Consider the following 27,931-nt stretch of genomic DNA (forward strand, 5'->3'; position numbering starts at 1 on the left):
GCCCTGGCTTAACACTGGTTTAGGCTAGGTGTAGCATTGTCCTGGTTGACTTGGTAGGTCCCAGTCACACTACTAGTAGCCGGTCCCAGTCACACTACTAGTAGCCGGTCCCAGTCACACTACTAGTAGCCGGTCCCAGTCACACTACTAGTAGCTGGTCCCAGTCACACTACTAGTAGCCGGTCCCAGTCACACTACTAGTAGCCGGTCCCAGTCACACTACTAGTAGCGGGTCCCAGTCACACTACTAGTAGCTGGTCCCAGTCACACTACTAGTAGCCAGTCCCAGTCACTGACCTGTATATGAAGGTCACAGTACAATAACATTAGGAAGCCACCCACCATGTTAATGACCTCATGCATCCTTGTTTGTTTACCTTCCTCACCCCCTGGAACCCTGCCCTCATAAGACTGTATTTAGCTAGCACGCACGCACGCACGCACGCACACACACACACACACACGTCATCCTCTTCACAACACCATCAAAGTGACTAAAATAACCCCTGGCCGGGGTACCCCCAAAGGACACCCCCAAACAAACAGCCATTGATTCCCAAGGCCGACAATCCCTTGTTGGAAAACCAGGAGTGGGGAGGGAAAACCAAGCTGGACTCGTAAATCAGGGCAGGAATCCGGAGCGTCAGGAGTGTGGGGAATGGGAGCGTTGGGATGGCCTGGGGAAATGAAGGCTTCGACAGGATTTCTTCCCAGGAAACAACAGTAACTAACAGCCCTCATATTGCCCCCGTTGACTGTCACCCCAGTTCAGATACAGGTCAACCAACCAGGTTAACTAGGTGTTGATCTGTAACCAGCCTGGTAACTAGGTGTTGTTCTGTAACCAGCCTGGTAACTAGGTGTTGTTCTGTAACCAGCCATACTAAAGGTCTATTCAACTCCAGCCTGGTAACTAGGTGTTGGTCTTTAACCAGCCTGGTAACTAGGTGTTGCTCTGTAACCAGCCTGGTAACTAGGTGTTGTTCTGTAACCAGCCTGGTAACTAGGTGTTGTTCTGTAACCAGCCTGGTAACTAGGTGTTGTTCTGTAACCAGCCTGGTAACTAGGTGTTGTTCTGTAACCAGCCGTACTAAAGGTCTATTCAACTCCAGCCTGGTAACTAGGTGTTGGTCTGTAACCAGCCTGGTAACTAGGTGTTGGTCTGTAACCAGCCTGGTAACTAGGTGTTGGTCTGTAACCAGCCTGGTAACTAGGTGTTGTTCTGTAACCAGCCATACTAAAGGTATATTCAACTCCAGCCTGGTAACTAGGTGTTGGTCTGTAACCAGCCTGGTAACTAGGTGTTGTTCTGTAACCAGCCTGGTAACTAGGTGTTGTTCTGTAACCAGCCTGGTAACTAGGTGTTGTTCTGTAACCAGCCGTACTAAAGGTCTATTCAACTCCAGCCTGGTAACTAGGTGTTGGTCTGTAACCAGCCTGGTAACTAGGTGTTGTTCTGTAACCAGCCATACTAAAGGTATATTCAACTCCAGCCAGGTAACTAGGTGTTGTTCTGTAACCAGCCTGGTAACTAGGTGTTGGTCTGTAACCAGCCTGGTAACTAGGTGTTGGTCTGTAACCAGCCTGGTAACTAGGTGTTGTTCTGGTAACCAGGTGTTGTTCTGTAACCAGCCTGGTAACTAGGTGTTGTTCTGTAACCAGCCTGGTAACTAGGTGTTGTTCTGTAACCAGCCTGGTAACTAGGTGTTGTTCTGTAACCAGCCTGGTAACTAGGTGTTGGTCTGTAACCAGCCTGGTAACTAGGTGTTGTTCTGAAACCAGCCGTACTAAAGGTCTATTCAACTCCAGCCTGGTAACTAGGCGTTGTTCTGTAACCAGCCTGGTAACTAGGTGTTGTTCTGGTAACCAGGTGTTGTTCTGTAACCAGCCTGGTAACTAGGCGTTGTTCTGAAACCAGCCTGGTAACTAGGCGTTGTTCTGAAACCAGCCTGGTAACTAGGTGTTGGTCTGTAACCAGCCTGGTAACTAGGTGTTGTTCTGGTAACCAGGTGTTGTTCTGTAACCAGCCTGGTAACTAGGTGTTGGTCTGTAACCAGCCTGGCAAGTAGGCGTTGTTCTGAAACCAGCCTGGTAACTAGGTGTTGTTCTGTAACCAGCCTGGTAACTAGGTGTTGTTCTGTAACCAGCCTGGTAACTAGGTGTTGTTCTGAAACCAGCCGTACTAAAGGTCTATTCAACTCCAGCCTGGTAACTAGGTGTTGGTCTGTAACCAGCCTGGTAACTAGGTGTTGGTCTGTAACCAGCCTGGCAAGTAGGCGTTGTTCTGAAACCAGCCTGGTAACTAGGTGTTGTTCTGTAACCAGCCTGGTAACTAGGTGTTGTTCTGTAACCAGCCTGGTAACTAGGTGTTGTTCTGAAACCAGCCGTACTAAAGGTCTATTCAACTCCAGGCCTGGAGGGCAACAGGAGACCTACGTCTGGTTTCTTTTCCAGATGGTTATTAATGTTATTGAACCCTGTACTACTGAGGGACTCCATGTCCCCAGCTAGACTAGAACATACCCAGGATGAGCTAGACTAGAACATACCCAGGATGAGCTAGACTAGAACATACCCAGGATGAGCTAGACTAGAACATACCCAGGATGAGCTGGACTAGAACATACCCAGGATGAGCTGGACTAGAACATACCCAGGATGAGCTGGACTAGAACATACCCAGGATGAGCTGGACTAGAACATACCCAGGATGAGCTGGACTAGAACATACCCAGGATGAGCTGGACTGGAACATACCCAGGATGAGCTGGACTAGAACATACCCAGGATGAGCTAGACTAGAACATACCCAGGATGAGCTAGACTAGAACATACCCAGGATGAGCTAGACTAGAACATACCCAGGATGAGCTGGACTAGAATATACCCAGGATGAGCTGGACTAGAACATACCCAGGATGAGCTAGACTAGAACATACCCAGGATGAGCTAGACTAGAACATACCCAGGATGAGCTGGACTAGAACATACCCAGGATGAGCTAGACTAGAACATACCCAGGATGAGCTAGACTGGAACATACCCAGGAGGAGTGAGAGCTAAGGGATACAGGGGGACACAGTGGTCTTCCATATCCTCAGGAGAGGAAGCCTGGAAGCAGCTCAGCAGGGGTGTCTCCTCCTCTCCAACACAAAGACAGAATCCTCCAGCTGACGCAGCAGTGGACAGGACAGAGGTACTTACTGAGCCACTCATCAACCTCCTCCCAACCCCCCCCATGCCCGATCAGACCCCCACGGCCCAGCCCCAGGTCCCTAAAGGAGGAAAGGGAAGTGATGTCGCCCCATGACAAGTTCCTGTGGAGCCCACCCCCCCAGGGTGTGAGCAGCACAGAGCCGTTTATAGCTGGCTCCTTTCAAAGCCTCTGATACATAACGGATGGTCTTCTCTTCCTGACATTCTGTGTAGTGTGGGGGTCTGGGGGGTATTGGGGGTCTGGGACTAGGCTGGATGGGGATGTGTAGGCGGGGAACTGACGACGACTTAGATCGACAGATAAGAGGAACGTTACAAAATGTGTGTACATACACGAAAAACATACACACGACCACTAAGACACAAGATTCATACATTCACCAGAAGGAAGGAGAGGTGACTCACCTGTGTGCCCAGGTACTGTAGAGTGATGTCTCCTCCTGCCTCTCTAGACAGACACTGTAGAACCCTGGGGGTTCTGTTGATGGTGACAGGCAGCAGGGCTGAGGCCAGGTTCCACTCTCCACTAACCTCCACCTTAACTCCATCCACCTCCACCTGCCAGGGGGGCCAGAGGGTCATTTCATTACTACACTCTACTTATTATTCTGATACAAGACATTTGCTTCCCATGTGGAGAGACTGCAGTTTGATATGCTGGAAGAGACAGTCTGCATCCTGACAGCAGGAGGAGCAGCTATGTTGAACCACTTGGGAAAATAACAGCATCAGATAGTACTGTTGGGCAGAGGAGACACTCAGTATCCACTACTAGAGGACAGAGGAGACACCCAGTATTCACTACTAGAGGACAGGGGAAAGACCCAGTATTCACTACTAGAGGACAGGGAAGAGACCCAGTATCCACTACTAGAGAACCAGGGAAAGACCCAGTATCCACTACTAGAGGACCAGGGAAAGACCCAGTATCCACTACTAGAGGACCAGGGAAAGACCCAGTATCCACTACTAGAGGACCAGGGAAAGACCCAGTATCCACTACTAGAGGACCAGGGAGAGACCCAATATCCACTACTAGAGGACCAGGGAGAGACCCAATATCCACTACTAGAGGACCAGGGAGACACCCAGTATCCACTACTAGAGGACCAGGGAGAGACCCAGTATCCACTACTAGAGGACAGGGGAGAGACCCAGTATCCACTACTAGAGGACAGGGAAGAGACCCAGTATCTACTACTAGAGGACCAGGGAGAGACCCAGTATCCACTACTAGAGGACAGGGGAGAGACCCAGTATCCACTACTAAAGGACCAGGGAGAGACCCAGTATCCACTACTAGAGGACAGGGGAAAGACCCAGTATCCACTACTAGAGGACAGGGAAAGACCCAGTATCCACTACTAGAGGACCAGGGAAAGACCCAGTATCCACTACTAGAGGACAGGGGAGAGACCCAGTATCCACTACTAGAGGACCAGGGAGAGACCCAGTATCCACTACTAGAGGACCAGGGAGAGACCCTGTATCCACTACTAGAGGACAGGGGAGAGACCCAGTATCCACTACTAGAGGACCAGGGAGAGAGACCCAATATCCACTACTAGAGGACAGGGGAGAGACCCAGTATCCACTACTAGAGGACCAGGGAGAGACCCAGTATCCACTACTAGAGGACCAGGGAGAGACCCAGTATCCACTACTAGAGGACCAGGGACAGACCCAGTATCCACTACTAGAGGACCAGGGAGAGACCCAATATCCACTACTAGAGGACCAGGGAGAGACCCAGTATCTACTACTAGAGGACCAGGGAGAGACCCAGTATCCACTACTAGAGGACCAGGGAGAGACCCAGTATCCACTACTAGAGGACCAGGGAAAGACCCAGTATCCACTACTAAAGGACCAGGGAGAGACCCAGTGTCCACTACTAGAGGACCAGGGAAAGACCCAGTATCCACTACTAGAGGACCAGGGAAAGACCCAGTATCCACTACTAGAGGACCAGGGAGAGACCCAGTATCCACTACCAGAGGAGAGGACCAGGGAGAGACCCAGTATCCACTACTAGAGGACCAGGGAGAGACCCAGTATCCACTACTAGAGGACCAGGGAGAGACCCAGTATCCACTACTAGAGGACCAGGGAAAGACCCAGTATCCACTACTAAAGGACCAGGGAGAGACCCAATATCCACTACTAGAGGACCAGGGAGAGACCCAGTATCCACTACTAGAGGACCAGGGAGAGAGACCCAATATCCACTACTAGAGGACAGGGGAGAGACCCAGTATCCACTACTAGAGGACCAGGGAGAGACCCAGTATCCACTACTAGAGGACCAGGGAGAGACCCAGTATCCACTACTAGAGGACCAGGGACAGACCCAGTATCCACTACTAGAGGACCAGGGAGAGACCCAATATCCACTACTAGAGGACCAGGGAGAGACCCAGTATCTACTACTAGAGGACCAGGGAGAGACCCAGTATCCACTACTAGAGGACCAGGGAGAGACCCAGTATCCACTACTAGAGGACCAGGGAAAGACCCAGTATCCACTACTAAAGGACCAGGGAGAGACCCAGTATCCACTACTAGAGGACCAGGGAAAGACCCAGTATCCACTACTAGAGGACCAGGGAGAGACCCAGTATCCACTACCAGAGGAGAGGACCAGGGAGAGACCCAGTATCCACTACTAGAGGACCAGGGACAGACCCAGTATCCACTACTAGAGGACCAGGGACAGACCCAGTATCCACTACTAGAGGACCAGGGAGAGACCCAATATCCACTACTAGAGGACCAGGGAGAGACCCAGTATCTACTACTAGAGGACCAGGGAGAGACCCAGTATCCACTACTAGAGGACCAGGGAGAGACCCAGTATCCACTACTAGAGGACCAGGGAAAGACCCAGTATCCACTACTAAAGGACCAGGGAAAGACCCAGTATCCACTACTAGAGGACCAGGGAGAGACCCAGTATCCACTACCAGAGGAGAGGACCAGGGAGAGACCCAGTATCCACTACTAGAGGACCAGGGACAGACCCAGTATCCACTACTAGAGGACCAGGGAGACACCCAGTATCCACTACTAGAGGACCAGGGAAAGACCCAGTATCCACTACTAGAGGACCAGGGAAAAACCCAGTATCCACTACTAGAGGACCAGGGAAAGACCCAGTATCCACTACTAGAGGACCAGGGAGAGACCCAGTATCCACTACTGGAGGACAGGGGAGAGACCCAGTATCCACTACTAGAGGACAGGGGAGAGACCCAGTATCCACTACTAGAGGACAGGGGAGAGACCCAGTATCCACTACTAGAGGACAGGGGAAAGACCCAGTATCCACTACTAGAGGACCAGGGAAAGACCCAGTATCCACTACTAGAGGACCAGGGAAAGACCCAGTATCCACTACTAGAGGACCAGGGAGAGACCCAGTATCCACTACTAGAGGACCAGGGAAAGACCCAGTATCCACTACTAGAGGACCAGGGAGAGACCCAGTATCTACTACTAGAGGACCAGGGAGAGACCCAGTATCCACTACTAGAGGACCAGGGAAAGACCCAGTATCCACTACTAGAGGACCAGGGAAAGACCCAGTATCCACTACTAGAGGACCAGGGAGAGACCCAGTATCCACTACTAGAGGACCAGGGAAAGACCCAGTATCTACTACTAGAGGACCAGGGAGAGACCCAATATCCACTACTAGAGGACCAGGGAGAGACCCAGTATCCACTACTAAAGGACCAGGGAAAGACCCAGTATCCACTACTAGAGGACCAGGGAGAGACCCAGTATCCACTACTAGAGGACCAGGGAGAGACCCAATATCCACTACTAGAGGACCAGGGAGAGACCCAGTATCCACTACTAGAGGATAGGACCAGGGAAAGGACACAGTACCCAGCACCAGTCGTTCCTCTCCTGGGGGGTACTGGCCCCTAGTTTGATGTGTGGTTCAGTGGTTCTGGGTGACCAGGAGAGGCTGATTAGGAGCACATGTTATCATGGTTCAAGGAAAACAACCCACCAGACCAGGGACTGCAGGTGTCTAAACACCCAGCCACCGAGTGATGTCTGTCGGCCAGGACAACCCCTCCTCCCCCTCACCACCTGGACCTCCATTCAAGCCCCCTCAGAGAGAAGGCCGACAGCCTTCATTCTCTCCACCAAACCACAGAGATATATAGTGGGGTCCCAAATGATTGACACCATGATAAATTATCAGCAAAAATGACTGTATAAAACCTATAACTCTGAGTTATATTGTTTGCTCAAATAAATGGGAAAAGTATATTATTTTATACTAATACAATATTTTTTTAATCTCTAAAAAGGTTAGGGGTCAGGGGTCAAGATGATTGACACCTCTGTTTTCAATACTTCACCTTGCGAGGATAACAGTAACGAGCCTTTCTCTGAAATGTTTTAGGAGAACACATTAGGAGGGATCTTGGACCGTTCCTCCATACAGAATCCTTCCAGATCTTTGATATCCTTCGTCTGGTCTTATCAACTGCCCTCTTCAAGTCAACAGGTTTTCACCGGGTTTGGAGGAACGGTATTGGAATGTGTTAAAACCAGTCAATAATGTTGATCCCTACCTTTGAGTAAAAAACTATGTCTTTGAGTAATTATATTAGTATAAAATAATATAAATTCCCCTTTTTGTTGCATAAAATAGATCTCAGTATTTAAATGATTTACCTTTTACAGCTTTTTGCTCATCTTTATCAAGGGTGTCAATAATTTCGGACCCCACTGTGTGTGTGTGTGTGTGTGTGTGTCGCTCACAGTGAACGTGGATCCAGAGCGTGACACAGCGACCGTGTGGCTTCCCTTCTCCAACTCCACACACAGCTCCCACTGCCTCTGCTCCTGGGGGGTGGTGGACACCCTGAAACACACACACACACCACTTTCCCATTAGTATCAGTCTCAGAGAGCTATTCTCTGAGGGTCAGAGGAAGCTGTATAAACAGAGTCAGCTCCTCCACTGACTGACAGCTGCCTCCTCTCTCTCCCGACACCAGAGACCAGTCTGCTGCTCTGTTACAAAGCTGAACCAAGGAGATCCCAGCCAGCTGACCTCTCAGCCAACCTTCCGAACACAACTTCTATTAACAAAGACACTTGAAATGAGCGTGGTATAAATTAACATAATCAACAGCTCCAAAACATACAAGTTTAGCTTTTGAACCAGAAATTCTAAAGATATAAATGTTTATAAAATGTTGATGGCTAACTATAGTGTTGAGGCTTTACTGATCATGCTCTCTGGAACACTCCACTGTAGAAGGATCTGTCTGGTTTATCCCTGCTCTGAGAGAGAGGAAGGGGGAGGGGTGGGGGAGGGAGGGAGGGAGGGAGGAGACAGGAGGGAGGGAAGGAGGGAAGAGGAAGGGGGGGTGAGGGAGGGAGGAGACAGGAGGGGTGAGAGGAGGAGAGAGGGAGGGAGGGAGGGAGGGAGGGAGGGAGGGAGGGAGGGAGGGAGGGAGGGAGGGAGGGAGGGAGGGAGGGAGGGAGGGAGGGAGGGGACAGGAGGGGTGAGGGACGAGAGAGGAAGGGGGGGTGAGGGACGAGAGAGGAAGGGGGGTGAGGGAGGGAGGAGACAGGAGGGGGGAGGGAGGAGACAGGAGAGAGGAAGGGGGGTGAGGGAGGGTGGAGACAGGAGGGGTGAGAGAAGGAGAGAGATGAGGGGTGAGGGAGGAGAGAGGAAGAGGGAGGGGTGAGGGAGGGAGGAGACAGGAGGGGTGAGGGAGGAGGAGACAGGAGGGGTGAGGGAGGGAGGAGACAGGAGGGGTGAGGGAGGAGAGAGGAAGAGGGAGGGGTGAGGGAGGAGAGAGGAGACAGGAGGGGTGAGGGAGGAGAGAGGAAGAGGGAGGGGTGAGGGAGGGAGGAGACAGGAGGAGAGAGGAGGGGTGAGGGAGGAGGAGACAGGAGGGGTGAGGGAGGGAGGAGACAGGAGGGGTGAGGGAGGAGAGAGGAAGAGGGAGGGATGAGACAGGAGGGGTGAGGGAGGAGAGAGGAAGAGGGACGGGTGAGGGAGGGATGAGACAGGAGGGGTGAGGGAGGAAGGAGACAGGAGGGGTGAGGGAGGAGAGAGGAAAGGGGGGGTGAGGGAGGGAGGAGACAGGAGGGGGGAGGGAGGAGGAGAGAGGAGGAGACAAGAGGGGTGAGGGAGGAGAGAGGAAGGGGGGGTGAGGGAGGAGAGAGGAAGAGGTGAGGGAGGAGAGAGGAAGAGGTGAGGGAGGGAGGAGACAGGAGGAGACAGGAGGGGTGAGGGAGGAGAGAGGAAGAGGGAGGGGTGAGGGAGGGATGAGACAGGAGGGGTGAGGGAGGAGAGAGGAAAGGGGGGGTGAGGGAGGGAGGAGACAGGATGGGGGAGGGAGGAGGAGAGAGGAGGAGACAGGAGGGGTGAGGGAGGAGAGAGGAAGGGGGAGGGAGGGAGGAGAGAGGAAGGGGGAGGGAGGGAGGAGAGAGGAAGGGGTAGGGAGGGACGAGACAGGGGGGGTGAGGGAGGAGAGAGGAAGGGGGAGGAGTGAGGAGAGAGGAAGGGGGAGGAGTGAGGAGACAGGAGGGGTGAGGGAGGAGGAGACAGGAGGGGTGAGGGAGGAGGAGACAGGAGGGGTGAGGGAGGAGGAGACAGGAGGGGTGAGGGAGGAGGAGACAGGAGGGGTGAGGGAGGAGGAGACAGGAGGGGTGAGGGAGGAGGAGACAGGAGGGGTGAGGGAGGAGGAGACAAGAGGGGTGAGGGAGGAGGAGACAAGAGGGGTGAGGGAGGAGGAGACAAGAGGGGTGAGGGAGGAGGAGACAGGAGGGGTGAGGGAGGAGGAGACAGGAGGGGTGAGGGAGAGAGGAGGAGTGGGAGAGGGAGAGAGGAGGAGTGGGAGAGGGAGAGAGGAGGAGTGGGAGAGGGAGAGAGGAGGAGTGGGAGAAAGGAGGAGTGAGAGGGAGGAGAGAGGAGGAGTGAGAGGGAGGAGAGAGGAGGAGTGAGAGGGAGGAGAGAGGAGGAGTGAGAGGGAGGGAGGGAGGGAGGGAGGGAGGGAGGGAGGGAGTGAGTGAGTGAGGGAGGGAGTGAGTGAGTGAGTGAGGGAGGGAGGGAGGGAGGGAGGGAGGGAGGGAGGGAGGGATGGGAGGGAGGGAGGGAGGGAGGGAGGGAGGGATGGGAGGGAGGGAGGGGGGGATGGGGCCTCTACCACTGACTGCAACTACAAAGACCGACCCCCGGCGGTTCATGAACAACGAAAGGAAACGATCCGAAAAAGAAAGAAGAAAATGTGGCCAGATGTTTAGACAGATGGCAGGGCTGACAGAGAGAATCAAGTCTAACAGTTTGACCAGTAGACTGCTACACCACGCTAGGATACAGCTCTGTTAACTGGTGACATATTGCAGGACTGAGCCAGTGCTACAAACAATGGAACATGTAAAACACTGGTTTAAACACACAACACAATAATAACCTCTGTAAAAACAGACAATGGACATTCAGACACAGTGAAACAGCACAATAATTAACACATGAGGAACAATGAGAGCTCTAGCTCTTTCTGATGTCAACTAGAACCTCTTGGTGTTTTTACCTCCTCTCCGTTTGATTTAACCAGGTTAAATCTTTTAGAACATCTTTTATAGTATCAACCTGACCAAGATGGTGCTTTATCTATGTGCTGTTCCAGCACCAATTCTTACAAGAAGTTCCCACAGTTTTTTGAATTGGTTTAATTTACCTGAGATTACCCAGGAACCTCTGGGAGCGGAGCTGTGCGGAGACGTAGAGAGCGGCTGCGGTGGCGACGAGCTCCCTGCGACCCTCGGAGGTCAGCTGGTGACCTTTGAACCCCTCTGGGTATTCCTCTGGCAGGAAGTTAGTGGTGATGTCACCAGAGATGAAGCGAGGGTGGGTGATGATCTCTCTGAGCAGGGGGATGTTGTGGGTCACACCTGGACAGTCACACACACAGGAACAACAGACAGAGATCAGACCCCTGGACAGTCACACACACAGGAACAACAGACAGAGATCAGACCCCTGGACAGTCACACAGACAGGAACAACAGACAGAGATCAGACCCTCTACATGTGTGTAGCTATACAGAAAATGTCAGAGTCTTGAGGTACTGAAGATGCTTCCAGAAAGCTCTAACACCCAACACAGAGTGAGTGAGTGAGTGAGTGAGTGAGTGAGTGAGTGAGTGAGTGAGTGAGTGCCTTACCTCTGATGACATAGTTATCGAGAGCCGCCTCCATCCTCTGTAGGGCTTCAGCGCGCGTGGCGCCATAGGTCACCAGCTACGGCGAGCACAGAGGGACATTCACGTTATAGATCAGTAAAACATAAGGGCAAAGGGCAATGTGATTGTGTTAGGCAGTTTGAGGGAGAACACAGCAGCTGACCTTGGAGATCATTGGGTCATAGTAGATACTGATGTCACTTCCTTCTTGGATGCCACTGTCCACACGCACCTGATAGAGAGGAGACAACATGTCAATATGACTACATGTCAGTATGACTACATGTCAGTATGACTACATGTCAATAAGACTACATGTCAGTATGACTACATGTCAGTATGACTACATGTCAGTATGACTACATGTCAATAAGACTACATGTCAATAAGACTACATGTCAATATGACTACATGTCAGTATGACTACATGTCAGTATGACTACATGTCAATAAGACTACATGTCAGTATGACTACATGTCAATAAGACTACATGTCAGTATGACTACATGTCAGTATGACTACATGTCAGTATGACTACATGTCAATAAGACTACATGTCAATAAGACTACATGTCAATATGACTACATGTCAATAAGACTACATGTCAATATGACTACATGTCAGTATGACTACATGTCAGTATGACTACATGTCAGTATGACTACATGTCAATAAGACTACATGTCAGTATGACTACATGTCAGTATGACTACATGTCAGTATGACTACATGTCAATAAGACTACATGTCAATATGACTACATGTCAGTATGACTACATGTCAGTATGACTACATGTCAGTATGACTACATGTCAATAAGACTACATGTCAGTATGACTACATGTCAGTATGACTACATGTCAGTATGACTACATGTCAATAAGACTACATGTCAGTATGACTACATGTCAATAAGACTACATGTCAGTAAGACTACATGTCAGTATGACTACATGTCAATATGACTACATGTCAGTATGACTACATGTCAGTATGACTACATGTCAGTATGACTACATGTCAGTATGACTACATGTCAGTATGACTACATGTCAACATGACTACATGTCAGTATGACTACATGTCAGTATGACTACATGTCAGTATGACTACATGTCAGTATGACTACATGTCAATAAGACTACATGTCAATAAGACTACATGTCAGTATGACTACATGTCAGTATGACTACATGTCAATAAGACTACATGTCAATATGACTACATGTCAATAAGACTACATGTCAGTATGACTACATGTCAGTATGACTACATGTCAATAAGACTACATGTCAATAAGACTACATGTCAGTATGACTACATGTCAGTATGACTACATGTCAATAAGACTACATGTCAATATGACTACATGTCAATAAGACTACATGTCAGTATGACTACATGTCAGTATGACTACATGTCAATAAGACTACATGTCAGTATTACATGTCAGTATGACTACATGTCAGTATGACTACATGTCAATAAGACTACATGTCAGTATGACTACATGTCAATAAGACTACATGTCAGTATGACTACATGTCAATAAGACTACATGTCAGTATTACATGTCAGTATGACTACATGTCAGTATGACTACATGTCAATAAGACTACATGTCAGTATGACTACATGTCAATAAGACTACATGTCAGTATGACTACATGTCAATAAGACTACATGTCAGTATGACTACATGTCAGTATGACTACATGTCAGTATGACTACATGTCAATAAGACTACATGTCAGTATGACTACATGTCAATAAGACTACATGTCAGTATTACATGTCAGTATGACTACATGTCAGTATGACTACATGTCAATAAGACTACATGTCAGTATGACTACATGTCAATAAGACTACATGTCAGTATGACTACATGTCAATAAGACTACATGTCAGTATGACTACATGTCAGTATGACTACATGTCAGTATGACTACATGTCAGTATGACTACATGTCAATAAGACTACATGTCAGTATGACTACATGTCAGTATGACTACATGTCAATAAGACTACATGTCAGTATGAATACATGTCAGTATGACTACATGTCAGTATGACTACATGTCAGTATGACTACATGTCAGTATGACTACATGTCAATAAGACTACATGTCAGTATGACTACATGTCAGTATGACTACATGTCAGTATGACTACATGTCAGTATGACTCAAGTCTTCCAGGAAGATAGAAATAGGACATGTAGTATGTATTTCCATGTTGTTTCATGTTTACATAACATATCAATAACAATTACAACCATTTCAAAGGCAAATAGTTTTGACATCAGGGGGAGGACAGGAAGATGTAAATATGACACTATTATTAGTAGTCATAACAACAAGCATTGTGATGCTGTACATCTGAGGCCTGACGAGAACAGCAGCAGTGTTCCGTGGAAATATCCTGTCAGGTTCAGAGAGGTCAACACACGTCTTCAGCAGAAATAACAGAGAGGTCAACACACATCACGTCTTCAGCAGAAATAACAGAGGTCAACACACATCATCAGCAGAAATAACAGAGAGGTCAACACACGTCTTCAGTAGAAATAACAGAGAGGTCAACACACATCATCAGCAGAAATAACAGAGAGGTCAACACACATCTTCAGTAGAAATAACAGAGAGGTCAACACACACCACGTCTTCAGCAGAAATAACAGAGGTCAACACACGTCTTCAGTAGAAATAACAGAGAGGTCAACACACACCACGTCTTCAGCAGAAATAACAGAGGTCAACACACATCACGTCTTCAGCAGAAATAACAGAGGTCAACACACATCATCAGCAGAAATAACAGAGAGGTCAACACACATCATCAGCAGAAATAACAGAGAGGTCAACACACATCACGTCTTCAGCAGAAATAACAGAGGTCAACACACATCACGTCTTCAGCAGAAATAACAGAGAGGTCAACACACATCATCAGCAGAAATAACAGAGAGGTCAACACACATCACGTCTTCAGCAGAAATAACAGAGAGGTCAACACACATCACGTCTTCAGCAGAAATAACAGAGAGGTCAACACACATCACGTCTTCAGCAGAAATAACAGAGGTCAACACACATCACGTCTTCAGTAGAAATAACAGAGAGGTCAACACACATCACGTCTTCAGCAGAAATAACAGAGAGGTCAACTCAGAGCATATGCACACAAGCAAAAAGTGTACATGCATGTGACTCACCTTTGGGAGGTTGATGGGTTCCTGGTACTGTGACAGACGTCCAATGGAGGGCAGGCCAAAGGACTTGTAGGGGTCCTGGAGAAGGAGAAATATGCTTTATAACGGGTTATAACTGCCTAATTAAACTCTCCATAACCTCTATAACACACGGGAAGTGTCCAGCAGACAGTGGGGACCCAGAAAGCGCTTCGTAGAGAGAAGTGACACATTCACAAGGCAGCAGAAGGGCCACGGTTGACCGGCTTCACTCTACGGTACAGAGCAGAACAAGTGTTCAGTGATGCCCACCTCAGCGTAGACTCGGCTCTCTATAGCCCAGCCGTTGATGGGGATGTCTTCCTGTTTGTGTAGCAGAGGGAAACCCTTGGCCACACGGATCATCTGCTGCACCAGGTCCAGACCAGTGATGCACTCTGTGATTGGGTGCTCCACCTGAAGGGGGCAAAGGTCAGCGGTCGGGTCAACCACTCAGAGGGGAGGACTGGGTTGGTTACAGGAAGTCACTTGGTTCAAGTGTCTGGACTTGTCATGTCACAGAAAAACACACACAGAGACTAAACTACGGCTTTCTTCCCATCGCCCCACCTGAAGGCGAGTGTTCATCTCCAGGAAGTAGAAGTTCTTGTTGGAGTCCACCAAGAACTCTACGGTCCCGGCAGAGGAGTAGTGGACTGCTTTAGCCAGCTGTACCGCTTGCTCCCCCATTGCACGACGCGTCTCTGGGTCCAGGAACGTACTGCAGAGAGGAGGACAGAAATCACAGAACTTACAACCCAAGACATGTATTTAATGTAACCTTGATTTAACTAGGCAAGTCAGTTGAGAACAAATTCTTATTTACAATGACCACCTATAAGGGCCAAACCCGGACGACGCTGGGCCAATTGTGCGCCACCTTATGGGACTCCCAATCACGGCCGGATGTGATGCCGCCTGGATTCGAACCAGGTACTGCAGTGACACCTCTTGCACTGAGATGCAGTGTCTTAGACCGCTGCGCCACTCGGGAGCCCACCTAGGACTTACACCAATGAATAAGTTAAAGGTGAAAACATTGACCCCTGACCTTGGAGCCTCCTCCACCACCTTCTGGTTCCTCCTCTGGATAGAACACTCCCTCTCGTTCAGCCACAGAGCATTACCATGCTTATCAGCCAGGACCTGGATCTCAATGTGTCTGGGGTTGTCTACAAACTTCTCTATCAGCAGACGGTCGTCTCCGAAACTAGACGCAGCCTCCTGTGAGGACAAACGAAAACCTTCCCTGGGAAAGACAGAATGGAAACAGTTTATTCAAGTCTCATTAAATGTCTTAATAAAGTCTATAAATATCTTACTACACAGTGTAGAGACGTATAAATGATTGTATAATTTAAATGCTTTTATTATATTTGAATTGCAATTATTACAGTAATAACGAATCTCACCTGGTCTCATCATCGTTCCAGGCGATCCTCATGCCTTTCCCCCCTCCTCCTGCTGAGGCCTTGATCATCACCGGGTAGCCTGATCAACAACACAATATGACCCGGGTAGCCTGATCAACAACACAATATTTTTTTTTTTTATTTTACCTTTATTTAACCAGGCAAGTCAGTTAAGAACAAATTCTTATTTTCAATGACGGCCTAGGAACAGTGGGTTAACTGCCTGTTCAGGGGCAGAACGACAGATTTGTACCTTGTCAGCTCGGGGGTTTGAACTCGCAACCTTCCGGTTACTAGTCCAACGCTCTAACCACTAGGCTACCCTGCCGCCCCCATGACCCGGGTAGCCTGATCAACAACACAATATGACCAGGTAGCCTGATCAACAATACAGTATGACCCGGGTAGCCTGATCAACAACACAATATGACCCGGGTAGCCTGATCAACAACACAATATGACCCGGGTAGCCTGATCAACAACACAATATGAAAATTCTGCATGGAGGCCAGGCAAATATTTTTTAAATTAATAAATTGAATTTTGATTCACTTACCGATGTCTCCTGCAATCTTCACAGCGTCCTCCACGTTCTGAGACAGGAGACAGAGTTGTAAGTTCCACCAACCACCAGCAGAGGGAGGGCACACCCTCAGCTCCTCAACCATCCCTTTGTTCCTCTGTGTCTCCCTGCCTGTCTGTGTCTCCCTGCCTGCCTGTCTCCCTGCCTGCCTGCCTGCCTGTCTGTCTCCCTACCTGCTTGTCTCCCTGCCTGCCTGCCTGCTTGTCTCCCTGTCTGTCTGTCTGTCTGTCTCCCTGTCTGTCTGTCTGTCTGTCTCCCTGCCTGTCTGTCTGTCTGTCTGTCTGTCTCCCTGCCTGTCTGTCTGTCTGTCTGTCTGTCTGTCTGTCTGTCTGTCTGTCTGTCTGTCTCCCTGCCTGTCTGTCTGTCTGTCTCCCTGCCTGCCTGCCTGTCTGTCTCCCTGCCTGCCTGCCTGTCTGTCTCCCTGCCTATCTGTCTGTCTGTCTCCCTGCCTGCCTGCCTGTCTGTCTGTCTCCCTGCCTGCCTGCCTGCCTGCCTGCCTGTCTGTCTCCCTGCCTGTCTCCCTGCCTGTCTCCCTGCCTGTCTCCCTGCCTGTCTATCTGTCTCCCTGCCTGTCTGTCTGTCTGTCTGTCTCCCTGCCTGTCTATCTGTCTGTCTCCCTGCCTGCCTGCCTGTCTCCCTGCCTGTCTGTCTGTCTCCCTGCCTGTCTGTCTGTCTCCCTGCCTGTCTGTCTGTCTCCCTGCCTGTCTGTCTGTCTCCCTGTCTGTCTGTCTGTCTCCCTGTCTGTCTGTCTGTCTCCCTGTCTGTCTCCCTGCCTGTCTGTCTGTCTCCCTGCCTGTCTGTCTGTCTCCCTGTCTGTCTGTCTGTCTGTCTCCCTGCCTGTCTGCCTGTCTCCCTGCCTGTCTGCCTGACTGTCTGACTCCCTGCCGGTCTGTCTGTCTAGCCCATCAATCATGCCCTGGGGGCAGCATAGGTAGAAGAGATCACCCCATCAGAGCTGTTGTTGCCCCCCTGGCCTGTGACAGCTACGTGACAACAACCATCAGTATCTATTTATCTACTAGCCATCAGCAGGAGAAGTGTTAAACATGGCCCACACAGCTCTATTAGGACCATCACTGTATACAGAGGAGGGGAAGAGCAGGAGAGGAGAGAGGGGGGAGAGGAGAGTGGAAGAGCAGGAGAAGAGAGAGAGAGGAAGAGCAGGAGGAGAGAGAGGGGGAGAGGAGAGTGGAAGAGCAGGAGGAGAGAGAGGGGGAGAGGAGAGTGGAAGAGCAGGAGGAGAGAGAGGGGGAGAGGAGAGTGGAAGAGCAGGAGGAGAGGGGGGAGAGGAGAGTGGGAGAGCAGGAGGAGAAAGAAGGGAAGATTGAGAGAGACCGAGAAAGGCAAATGGCTGAGGAAAGAGGGGGTAGAGGAGAGAGGGGGTAGAGGAGAGAGAGAGATGAGGAGAGAGGGGGTAGAGGAGAGAGGGGGTAGAGGAGGGAGAGAGATGAGGAGAGAGGGGGTAGAGGAGAGAGGGGGTAGAGGAGAGAGGGGGTAGAGGAGAGAGGGGGTAGAGGAGAGAGAGATGAGGAGAATAGAGATGGAGGAAAACAAATGCCTGTGTGTAGAATGAGGGATAATGAAGACCAGATCTGAGTGGTACTGTTAAATGTAGATCCAGTTTGATTTGTTGCCAGGACGATCATATGCTTGCAGAAAGTTGTTGCCAGGACAACCATGTTGACAGTATAGCTCACCTCGACGACCCCGTCGAACCCAGGGATGACGTTGACATTGGCTGCCTTGGCTAGGAGCTTGCTCTCGATCTTGTCGCCCATGGCATGGATGGCGTGGGTGTCCGGTCCTATGAACACCACGTCTTCTGCTGCCTGCAGGAGACCAACAACAACATCACCACATCAGAGAACAGCCATACACCAGAACCACTGAGACAGACGATCACACCTGGGACAGCCTGTAGGAGACCAACAACAACATCACCACATCAGAGAACAACCATACACTGGAACCACTGAGACAGACAATCACACCTGGGACAGCCTGTAGGAGACCAACAACAACATCACCACATCAGAGAACAACCATACACTAGAACCACTGAGACAGACACCTGGGACAGTAGAGATTCTACCTATACCAACCTACATAATGAACAGACCTGGGTCAGTAGAGATCTGCTACCTATACCAACCTACATAATGAACAGACCTGGGTCAGTATAGATCTGCTACCTATACCAACCTACATAATGAACAGACCTGGGTCAGTATAGATCTGCTACCTATACCAACCTACATAATGAACAGACCTGGGTCAGTATAGAGATCTGCTACCTATACCAACCTACATAATGAACAGACCTGGGTCAGTATAGATCTGCTACCTATACCAACCTACATAATGAACAGACCTGGGTCAGTATAGAGATGCCACCTATACCAACCTACATAATGACCAGACCTGGGTCAGTATAGATCTGCTACCTAAACCAACCTACATAATGAACAGACCTGGGTCAGTATAGATCTGCTACCTATACCAACCTACATAATGACTAGACCTGGGTCAGTATAGAGATGCAACCTGAACCAACCTACATAATGAACAGACCTGGGTCAGTATAGAGATGCAACCTGAACAGACCTGGGTCAGTATAGAGATGCAACCTGAACAGACCTGGGTCAGTATAGAGATGCTACCTATACCAACCTACATAATGAACAGACCTGGGTCAGTATAGAGATGCCACCTATACCAACCTACATGATTATAGTGGTTGAATTGGTTCCATTGTACCAGGCAGCTCAAGAATTTAAACGTGTTCAACATTTTTCACCAATTTCAGTATTTATCACAATGTGCATTTACATGAGTCATTTAGCAGACACTCTTATTCAGAGAGACTTACAGTTTATCTCCCCTAAACATAGTGAGGTGGGACAACCACATCTCAGTCATAGTGAGGTGGGACAACAACATCTCAGTCATAGTGAGGTGGGACAACCACATCTCAGTCATAGTGAGGTGGGACAACCACATCTCAGTCATAGTGAGGGGGGACAACAACATCTCAGTCATAGTGAGGGGGGACAACAACATCTCAGTCATAGTGAGGGGGGACAACAACATCTCAGTCATAGTGAGGGGGGACAACCACATCTCAGTCATAGTGAGGGACAACCACATCTCAGTCATAGTGAGGTGGGACAACCACATCTCTCAGTCATAGCGAGGGACAACCACATCTCAGTCATAGTGAGGTGGGACAACAACATCTCAGTCATAGTGAGGTGGGACAACCACATCTCAGTCATAGTGAGGGGGGACAACAACATCTCAGTCATAGTGAGGTGGGACAACCACATCTCAGTCATAGTGAGGGGGGACAACAACATCTCAGTCATAGTGAGGTGGGACAACCACATCTCAGTCATAGTGAGGGACAACAACATCTCAGTCATAGTGAGGCGGGACAACCACATCTCAGTCATAGTGAGGTGGGACAACCACATCTCAGTCATAGTGAGGGGGGACAACAACATCTCAGTCATAGTGAGGGACAACCACATCTCAGTCATAGTGAGGGGGGACAACAACATCTCAGTCATAGTGAGGGACAACCACATCTCAGTCATAGCGAGGTGGGACAACCACATCTCAGTCATAGCGAGGTGGGACAACCACATCTCAGTCATAGTGAGGGACAACAACATCTCAGTCATAGTGAGGTGGGACAACCACATCTCAGTCATAGTGAGGGGGGACAACATCTCAGTCATAGTGAGGGGGGACAACAACATCTCAGTCATAGTGAGGTGGGACAACAACATCTCAGTCATAGTGAGGTGGGACAACAACATCTCAGTCATAGTGAGGTGGGACAACAACATCGCAGTCATAGTGAGGGGGGACAACAACATCTCAGTCATAGTGAGGTGGGACAACCACATCTCAGTCATAGTGAGGTGGGACAACCACATCTCAGTCATAGTGAGGTGGGACAACCACATCTCAGTCATAGCGAGGGACAAACACATCTCAGTCATAGTGAGGGACAACCACATCTCAGTCATAGTGAGGGACAACCACATCTCAGTCATAGTGAGGGACAACAACATCTCAGTCATAGTGAGGTGGGACAACAACATCTCAGTCATAGTGAGGTGGGACAACAACATCTCAGTCATAGTGAGGTGGGACAACCACATCTCAGTCATAGTGAGGTGGGACAACAACATCTCAGTCATAGCGAGGGACAACCACATCTCAGTCATAGTGAGGTGGGACAACCACATCTCAGTCATAGTGAGGTGGGACAACCACATCTCAGTCATAGTGAGGTGGGACAACCACATCTCAGTCATAGTGAGGTGGGACAACCACATCTCAGTCATAGTGAGGGGGGACAACAACATCTCAGTCATAGTGAGGGGGGACAACAACATCTCAGTCATAGCGAGTACATTTTTCTTCAATAAAGCAGCTATCAGCAAAGTCAAAGCTGGCGAGGACAAAAATAAGTCAAATGTGAAATAGGTAAAAGATACAGGAAGAGACTCCATCACAGACATTTCTTGTCAGTCAAAACAGTGCTGTCTTGGGAACTCAACACAAACCCCTTCAGGCTGTAATAGTTGAGGCCTAGTCTCCTGATGTCACATCTACCCCTCCTACATTACCCACTAGCCCTGGACACATGACAGTACTTAAGGCTTATAAACAGGGAAAGAAAGAGGGACGAGAAGAAGGGCGCTTGTTCTCTCTCTCTCTCGTTGTCTTTGTGTTGTATAGAGCCCGTTGGATATTGCTTCCTGCCTCACACACAGTGGCAGAGCCTCAGGGCCCATCGTCAGGCCTACAGCTGGGCAGTAATGCTGTGGCCCAAATGGCAACCTATTCCCTATGAAGTGCATCCCCTTTGACTGGGCACTGGTCAAAAATAGTGCACTATATAGGGAATTGGGTTCCATTTGGGTCGGAGCCTAAGGGCCTGTTATTAGTATGGAGATTCACCCTCAATGACTCCCAATTCAGCACCATTAAAGTGAATGGGCCCTGGTTCCCATAGCATGACACACAAGACAAAGGCAGAGAAGGAGAAGAGGGGGACTCGACCCAGAGATAATTCTGCTGTTTGTAAATAATAAGCTTAGCTGAGAGGGACAAAGAGAAGAGTGGTGAAGAGAGAAAACAGAAGAACAAAACCCCTACTTTAGTGAAATGATTTAAGTTTTACACAAAAGGTACCTTCATTCTCATTTCATCAGTAGGCTTCCTTGTTAGACTTTGACTTGGTTGTAGAGATCACTGTTTGAACAATATTTACAACTCCTCCATCTTGGCTCCAGATCACTGTTTGAACAATCTATACAGCGCCTCCATCTTGGTTCCAGATCACTGTTTGAACAATATATACAACTCCTCCATCTTGGCTCCAGATCACTGTTTGAACAATATATACACCTCCGCCATCTTGGCTCCAGATCACTGTTTGAACAATATATACAGCGCCTTAGGAAAGTATTCATACCCCTCTGCATTTTGTTGTGTTACAGCCTGAATTCAAAATTGATTAACACATCTACACACATTATCCTGTAATGACAAAGTGAAAACATGTTTTGCTAATTTATTGAAATACAAAAACACACAAGTATCGACTCACACCCCTGAGTTAATACTTTGTAGAAGCACCTTTGGCAGTGATTACAGCTGTGAGTCTTTCTGGGTAAGTCTATACGAGCTCTAAATTCTTCAAGCTCTGCCAAGTTGGTTGTTGATCATTGCTAGGCAGCCATTTTCAAGTCTAGCCATAGATTTAAGCTGACTGAAGGGGTGTGAGTCAGGAACAGTCAATGTCTTCTTGGTACGCAACTCCAGTGTAAATTTGGCCTTGTGTTTCAGGTTATTGTCCTGCTGAAAGGTGAATTCGTCTCCCAGTGTCTGGTGGAAAGCAGACTGAACCAGGTTTTCCTCTACTGTGACTGTGCTTAGTTGTATTCTGTTGATTTTTATCCCTCCCCCCCAAAAAACTCTATAGTCCTTGCCGATGACAAGCATACCCATAACATGATGCAGCCACCACCATGCTTGAAAATATGAAGAGTGGCACTCAGTAATGTATTGGATTTGTCCCAAACATGACACTTTGTATTCATTTTTTGCTGTTTTACTTTAGTACCTTATTGCAAACAGGATACATGTTTCAGAATATATATTTTGTACAGGTTCTCTTTTCACTCTGTCATTTAGGTTAATAATGTAGAGTATACAATGTTGATCCATCCTCAGTTCTCCTATCACAAACATTATACTCACCATTGGCCTCATGGTGAAATCCCTGAGCAGTTTCCTTCCTCTCCAGCAACTGAGTTAGGAAGGATGTCTGTATCTTTGAAGGGACACCATCTAAAGTGTAACTAACAACTTCACCATGCTCAAAGGAATATGTCATGTCTAATTGTATTTTTTTTTACCCATCTACCAATAGGTGCCCTTCTTTGTGAGACATTGGAAAACATCCCTAGTATTTGTGGTTGTATCTGTGTTTGAAAAAAATTCTCGACTGAAGGGACCTTACAGATAATTGTATGAGTTGGATACAGAGATGAGGTACACACTAGTATTGAACACAGAGTCCAAGCAACTCATTATGTGACTTGTTTAAGCACATTTTGACTCCAGTACTTATTTAGGCTTGCCATAACAAAGGGGTTGATTACTTATTGAGTCAAGATTTAATCCTAAATTAAATCTTGATTTTTAATGAATGAAAAAAATAACCTACTTTGACATTATGGGGAATTGTGTGAAGGCCCTTTCAAGGCACTTTCAATGTAAAAATCCATTTTAAATTCAGGCTGGAACAACAAAACATGGAAAAAGTCAAGGGGTGTGAATAATTTCTGAAGGCACTAAGTATTCACAGCTGAGTCAATACTTTGTAGAAGCACCTTTGGTTGGGATTACAGCTTTAAGTCGTCTTGGGGGATGTCTGGATCAGCTTTGCCTTGCAGATTTGGATCAGCTTCTTCCTTGCAGATTTTCTCAAGCTTTGTTAAGTTAAATGGGGAGTGCCGGGGAACAGCAATCTTCAAGTCTTTCCACAAAATTTCAATGGGATTCAAGTCTGGGCTTCTGCTGGGCCACTCAAGGACTTTCATATTCTAGTTCTGAAGACATTCCAGCATTGCTTTGGCTGTATGCTTGGGGTCATTGTCCTGTTGGAACATAAATCTTCGACCCAGTATAAGGTTGTTTGCACTCTGAAGCAGGTTCTCATCAAGGGTTTTCCTGTATTTGGCTCCATTCATTGTTTTCTCTATCCTTACCAGTCTCCCAGTCCCTGCAGCTGAAAAGCATCCCCATAGTATGATGCTGCCACCACCATGCTTCACGATAGGGATGGTGTTCGACGGGTGATGAGCTGTGCCTGGTTCTCTCCAGACATAGCGCTTTGCATTCAGACCAAAGAGTTACATTTTAGTCTGATCAGACCACCAAACCTTTTGCCTCATGCTCTGTCTTTCACAGGCCTTTATGCAAACTCCAGGCGTGCTGTCAAGAGCCTTTTTCTCAAAAGTGGCTTCGGTCTGACCACTCTCCCATAAAGCCCAGATCGGTGAAGTTCTGTAAAGACGATTGTCCTTCTGGCAAGTTCTCCCATCTCGGCCAAGGAACACCCACTCTGAAACTAACTGCAGCTCTTTGTAAAGTGTTGCAGCCATTTCAGTCGCTGTAGTAGCTGACGTGTATAGTGCCGAGTCATCCGCATACATAGAAACTCTGGCTTTACTCAAAGTAAGTGGCATGTCGTTAGTAAAAAAATTTAAAAGCAAGCTGCCTAAACAGCTTCCCTGGGAAATTCCTGATTCCATTTGGATTATGTTTGAGAGGCTTCCATTAAAGAACACACTCTCTGTTCTGTTAGACAGGTAACTCTTTATCCACAATATAGCAGGGGGTGTAAAGCCATAACACACATGTTTTACAAGCAGCAGACTATGATCGATAATGTCAAAAGCTGCAGTGAAGACAGCCCCCACAATCATTTTATCACAAATTTCTCTCAGTCAGTCATCAGTCAGTTGTGTCAGTGCTGTGCTTGTTTAGTGTCCTTCCCTATAAGCGTGCTGAAAGTCTGTTGTCAATTCGTTTACCGTGAAATAGCATTATATCTGGTCAAACAAATTTTTCCCAGAAGTTTACTAAGGGTTGGTAACAGGCTGATTGTTCAGCTATTTGAGCCAGTAAAGGAGGCTTTACTATTCTTGGGTAGCGGAATGACTTTAGCTTCCCTCCAGGCCTGAGGGGACACACTTTCTAGTAGGCTTAAATTGGAGATGTGACAAATAAGAGAGGCAATATCGTCTGCAATTACCCTCAGTAATGTTCCAACCAGATTGTCAGACCCCGTTGGGACACACAATAATTTGTCAGACCCCACAATAATTTTCACCTCCTCCACACCGACTTTACGCAATTCAAAAGTACATTTCTTGCCTTTCATCATTTGGTCACATATACTTAGATGTGTTGTGTCAGCCAGTGTTGCTGGCATGTCATCCCTAATGTTGCTTATCTTGTCAATGAAAACATCCTTAAAGTAGTTTGCAATATCAGTGGGCTTTGTGATGAGTGAGCCATCTGGTTCAATGAATGATGGAGCCGAGTTGGCTTTTTTCCCCCCCAAATTGTAATTTAATTTGCCTCAAAGCTTTTTACGATCATTCTTTATATAATTTCTCTTTGTTTCATAGTGTAGTTTATTTTTTATTTAGTTTAGTCACATGATTTCTTAACTTGCAGTACGGTTGCCTGTCAGTTGGGCTGCCAGACTTATGTGCCATACCTTTCGCCTCATCCCTCTCAACAATACAATTTTTCAATTCCTCATCAATCCAAGGAGATTTAACAGTTTTTACAGTCATTTCTTAATGGGCGCGTTGCTTATTAGTAACTGGAATAAGCAATTTCATAAATGTGTCAAGTGCGGTGTCTGGTTGCTCCTCATTACACACCAGACCAGCAGCATCTGGTTGCTCCTCATTACACACCAGACCAGCAGCATCTGGTTGCTCCTCATTACACACCACAGACCAGCAGCATCTGGTCGCTACTCATTACACACCACAGACCAGCAGCATCTGGTTGCTCCTCATTACACACCAGACCAGCAGCTTCTGGTTGCTCCTCATTACACACCACAGACCAGCAGCATCTGGTTGCTCCTCATTACACACCACAGACCAGCAGCATCTGGTCGCTCCTCATTACACACCACAGACCAGCAGCATCTGGTTGCTCCTCATTACACACCACAGACCAGCAGCATCTGGTTTCTCCTCATTACACACCACAGACCAGCAGCATCTGGTTGCTCCTCATTACACACCACAGACCAGCAGCATCTGGTTGCTCCTCATTACACACCACAGACCAGCAGCATCTGGTTGCTCCTCATTACACACCACAGACCAGCAGCATCTGGTTGCTCCTCATTACACACCACAGACCAGCAGCATCTGGTCGCTCCTCATTACACACCACAGACCAGCAGCATCTGGTTGCTCCTCATTACACACCACAGACCAGCAAATATTATTTACATCACCAACATATGAATCACTACACAACTTATTGTATGACCTCTTATACACTATATCAGGCCCAACCTTTGTACCTGTGGTTTTTCTAGATATGGCTACAATATTGTGATCACTAAATCCCATGGATTTAAATACTGCTTTCAAGCTCATTTCTGCAGCATTAGTAAAAATGTGATTAATACATGTTGATGATTTAATTCCTGTGCTGTTTGTGGTAACCTGAACCAGGTTGCAGACACTGATTACAGTTTGACGTTTTTTTCTTGAGTGGGCAGCTTGATGAGAGCCAATCAATATTTAAATCACCCAGACAATATACTTCTCTGTTGATATCACATTATCAAGCAGTTCACACATATTATCTAGATACTGACTGTTAGCACTTGGTGGTCTATAGCAGCTTCCCACCAGAATGGGCTTTAGGTGAGGCAGATGAACCTGTAGCCATATTACTTCAATAGTATATAACATTATATTGTCTCTAAGCTTTACAGGAATGTGGTTCTGAATATAGACCGCAACACCTCCCCCGTTGGCATTTCTGTCTTTCCTGTAGATGTTATAACCATGTATTGCTACCACTGTAAGAATGGTATTATCTAAGTGAGTTTCAAGGATAGTCAGAATATAAAATGTTACAATCAAGTTATAGACTTCACGAACCTTGTCTCTTAGTCTACGCATGTTAATATGGGCTATTTCTTAGCACTTTCCTGGGTTGCTAGATTGTTTTTAACGCTTCACTGGGAAGTTTGTTAGAAGTAGACTTCCTCACGTTATTTACATTGGAGCTGATAGTGCAGGGTGAGTGAAGTGCATGAAGTGGGCTTCCTACTAGGACACCGCCTCAGTGATAACAGTGTAACTCTGGTTCCTAGGCTCATGATTACTGCTTACAATAGCTGTAGGATTAAAATAAGTATTCAGGGTAATTAGGGGTACATAATAAATTAAATGACTTCCATTGTGTTTGCCAATGCCCCTTGGATCATGTACATTTGATGCAGCATTATGACGACTCATTGTCACAATGGTAGGGATTAACTGAGCTGGTCTTTGGATCATTTACCAGTCATTGTTTCAACGCAGCCTTGAAACGCGTGGACGGAGTCCAGGAGCCAAGATGATTTGGATGGACTCTGTCATTCCTGTAGAGTATCTTCTGTTTCCAGAAGGTGTCAAAGTTATCAATAAAAGTGACTCCAGCAGAGCTACAGTAATCTACAGAGCTACAGTAGTCTACAGTAGTCTACAGAGCTACAGTAGTCTACAGAGCTACAGTAGTCTACAGAGCTACAGTAATCTACAGAGCTACAGTAGTCTACAGAGCTACAGTAATCTACAGAGCTACAGTAGTCTACAGAGCTACAGTAGTCTACAGTAGTCTACAGTAGTCTAGAGCTACAGTAGTCTACAGTAGTCTACAGAGCTACAGTAGTCTACAGAGCTACAGTAGTCTACAGAGCTACAGTAGTCTACAGTAGTCTACAAAGCTACAGTAGTCTACAGAGCTACAGTAGTCTACAGAGCTACAGTAGTCTACAGTAGTCTACAGAGCTACAGTAGTCTACAGTAGTCTACAGAGCTACAGTAGTCTACAGAGCTACAGTAGTCTACAGTAGTCTACAGAGCTACAGTAGTCTACAGTAGTCTACAGAGCTACAGTAGTCTACAGTAGCCTACAGAGCTA

The 27,931-nt window shown here is 47.7% G+C and overlaps 1 protein-coding gene across 1 annotated transcript in view; it reads right to left on the reverse strand.

The window, feature by feature from the left end:
- Positions 1 to 27,931, reverse strand: part of LOC139402508 (propionyl-CoA carboxylase alpha chain, mitochondrial-like) — a 53,327-nt gene that overhangs the window by 10,643 nt on the left and 14,753 nt on the right. Inside the window, exons 7-18 of the mRNA XM_071146496.1 lie at positions 18,370 to 18,501; positions 16,646 to 16,682; positions 16,090 to 16,168; positions 15,729 to 15,926; positions 15,248 to 15,398; positions 14,951 to 15,094; positions 14,663 to 14,737; positions 11,606 to 11,674; positions 11,425 to 11,500; positions 10,938 to 11,151; positions 7,999 to 8,101; positions 3,622 to 3,774 (exon numbers count right to left, since the gene is read on the reverse strand). Of these exons, the coding sequence (XP_071002597.1) occupies positions 3,622 to 3,774; positions 7,999 to 8,101; positions 10,938 to 11,151; positions 11,425 to 11,500; positions 11,606 to 11,674; positions 14,663 to 14,737; positions 14,951 to 15,094; positions 15,248 to 15,398; positions 15,729 to 15,926; positions 16,090 to 16,168; positions 16,646 to 16,682; positions 18,370 to 18,501 (1,431 nt within the window). The remainder of the gene's footprint in view (positions 1 to 3,621; positions 3,775 to 7,998; positions 8,102 to 10,937; positions 11,152 to 11,424; positions 11,501 to 11,605; positions 11,675 to 14,662; positions 14,738 to 14,950; positions 15,095 to 15,247; positions 15,399 to 15,728; positions 15,927 to 16,089; positions 16,169 to 16,645; positions 16,683 to 18,369; positions 18,502 to 27,931) is intronic.

This window comes from Oncorhynchus clarkii, unplaced genomic scaffold (genome assembly GCF_045791955.1).
Source record: "Oncorhynchus clarkii lewisi isolate Uvic-CL-2024 unplaced genomic scaffold, UVic_Ocla_1.0 unplaced_contig_8908_pilon_pilon, whole genome shotgun sequence".
In the NCBI taxonomy this organism is placed as follows: Eukaryota; Metazoa; Chordata; class Actinopteri; order Salmoniformes; family Salmonidae; genus Oncorhynchus; species Oncorhynchus clarkii.